This window comes from Oratosquilla oratoria, chromosome 30 (genome assembly GCF_046742065.1).
Source record: "Oratosquilla oratoria isolate Oo_2021 chromosome 30, ASM4674206v1, whole genome shotgun sequence".
In the NCBI taxonomy this organism is placed as follows: Eukaryota; Metazoa; Arthropoda; class Malacostraca; order Stomatopoda; family Squillidae; genus Oratosquilla; species Oratosquilla oratoria.
Window position 1 is genome coordinate 29,123,768 of NC_134806.1, and position 2,500 is coordinate 29,126,267.

Here is a 2,500-nt window from a genome sequence, read left to right on the forward strand (position 1 = left end):
TTGTGGATTTGACATAAGAAAGAAGGATAATGCACAGTCAACTAAAGAGTATTAGTATAATGTCACATATATCCAATGCTCCCCATCCTTGGGGACAATACCACATAATTTTTTCCTGAGTCAAGATTAATCTCTAATATATACATGTTGCGTGACTCTGGTCCATAGGTGTGTCAACAAAGTCCCTAATATACGAGGAGGACCTAGCTAAGGAGAACTTTTTGCTACATTTGCAGGGCGAATGGTTCGTGTGGGCCAGCATGAGCGGGCCCCATACGTCACACGTCGAGCGAAGAATTTCCTTCAAGGTGACGGACGCTCCTCCACCTGTCTTCCTGGTCAACATCCACACGCTTCCCTTCGTCTACGCCTCTGACGCGCGTGTCGACATCACCGTGTGTGCCAGGTGAGTCGCCTTCGAAAATGAACTGTTGTTGAACTGTTCCGAGATTAATGAGTAGATAAGTTGATAGGAAGTAGATTGATAAATAAGTAGATAAACAAATGAATAAATGAACGAATAGATAAATCGAAATTAGTAAGCAGATAGTTCAATAAAAAAGTAAATGGTAAACGAATAAATGAACTGTTGTTGAACTGTTCCGAAATTAATGAGTAGATAAGTTGATAGGAAGTAGATTAATAAATAAGTAGATAAATGAATAAATGAACGAATAGATAAATCGAAATTAGTAAACAGATAGTTCAATAAACAAGTAAATGGTAAACGAATAAATGGATGAATAGATGAATAAATAAGTGAATAAGATAAATAATCAAGTAAATAAGTAAAAACAACAACTAACACCACAGTCGGACGAAAGAAAGAGTTGAGTAAGCGAAACTATATGTTTCGATTGCTAACTGCAATCCTCTTCAGTAGTACAAAGTGGAAGGAGGATGCTATCTTAAATAGCAACCTCTTACAAAGGAAAGGGAACTTGGAAAAGAATGAATGTCACTACCACAACCCTATGTGACCTGAAGATGATATAAGCTTGTCGGGTCAGGGGGAGGGGGAGGAAACTTGTTGACAATTTGTTTTGTGATGAATAATCCTGATATCATATCTGGGGTCCATTGACCCTTGGAAATATTCATGGTGGACAAATATTCAATTAAAGTGGATTCCACCATTTTCCTTCTGAACCTACAGCCTGATTTATAAATAAAGTCGGATTTTTCCCAGTGCATCCAGTGATTAAATTTATTTACGTGTTTAATCACCGGATGGACTGGAAAAAATCCGATCTTCTTGAATAAAGAAATAGATTAATAAAATAAAATAAGATGAAACGAAAGAAAGGAAAACAAAGATGAAATATGATTCGTATTACGGGTTTGGTATGAGATAAGATCTACCGACTTTTTTTCTTTTGTAATTTCGCTCCTGTGTGGTTTGTTGTCGAACATGATCAAGATCCCATTATTATTCATTTCTACCGTAGTTTCGTGTTCTCTCGAATGTCACTACATCCTTTACCCTTTCATTGGGCTAAGGGGTTTCCCCTCGGCTGAATAAAATCGTCTGACGGTCACCAGAAGAGGTGTGTGTCGGAAATGACAGTGGAAATGTGGTTAAGCAATCACAGAACTCATATCACGTTTCCAGACATCTGACCACACCATCCATACCTTGAGACGCCTCCTCCTCCTCCTCCTCCTCCTTTTCCTTCTCCTCCTTACCCTCCTTCTCCTCCTCTTTCTTCTCTTTCTTTTCCTCCTCCTTCTCCTTCCTCATACAGTTTTGGGTAAAATTCTTAAAGAATCCCAAGGAACTTGTTACGCAATTTATTGATTTAATTTCTCATTACTTAACATATTCTATACAGCGTTGGAAACCATTTGAAGGTACAACAATTTTGTCCACCAATATACCAAGAGCTGGAATGATGAGAATAACAAGTTTCTCTTTCGAATTTATTTTTTGTGCGGAAGGATGTCTCCATAAGCCCCTGCCGCGGTGGCGAGAGATGATTTTAGTTAGTCGAATGGGAACCCGATAATGAAGTATCTAAAAGTTTGTATTTATTCACTTATTTATTTAGTTAGTTATCTACTTATCTATTTATGTATTTACTTATTATCTATTTATTTATCTATTTATCTATTCATTTATTTATCTATTCGTTTATTTGTTTATTTACTTATTCATTTATCTATATATCTACATATTTATTTATTTTTATCTATCTCTTCATTTATGTATCTGTTTAGCTGTATATTCATCTACTTACTTTTATTTAGCAATTATTATTATTATTATTATTATTATTATTATTATTATTATTATTATTATTATTATTATTATTATTATTATTATTATTATTATTAATTATTATTAATTATTATTATTATTATTATTATTAATTATTATTATTATTATTATTATTATTATTATTAATTATTATTATTAATTATCATTATTATTATTATTCACTTTTGTTTTTAGGATATATGCCCCGTGGGGCTACATGGGTGGGAGTGTTTTTATGCCTTT

The 2,500-nt window shown here is 33.7% G+C and overlaps 1 protein-coding gene across 1 annotated transcript in view; it reads left to right on the forward strand.

Moving 5' to 3' along the window:
* Positions 1–2,500, forward strand: part of LOC143041067 (uncharacterized) — a 225,010-nt gene that overhangs the window by 137,572 nt on the left and 84,938 nt on the right. The window contains exon 5 of the mRNA XM_076212723.1: positions 237–406. Within this exon, the coding sequence (XP_076068838.1) occupies positions 237–406 (170 nt within the window). The remainder of the gene's footprint in view (positions 1–236; positions 407–2,500) is intronic.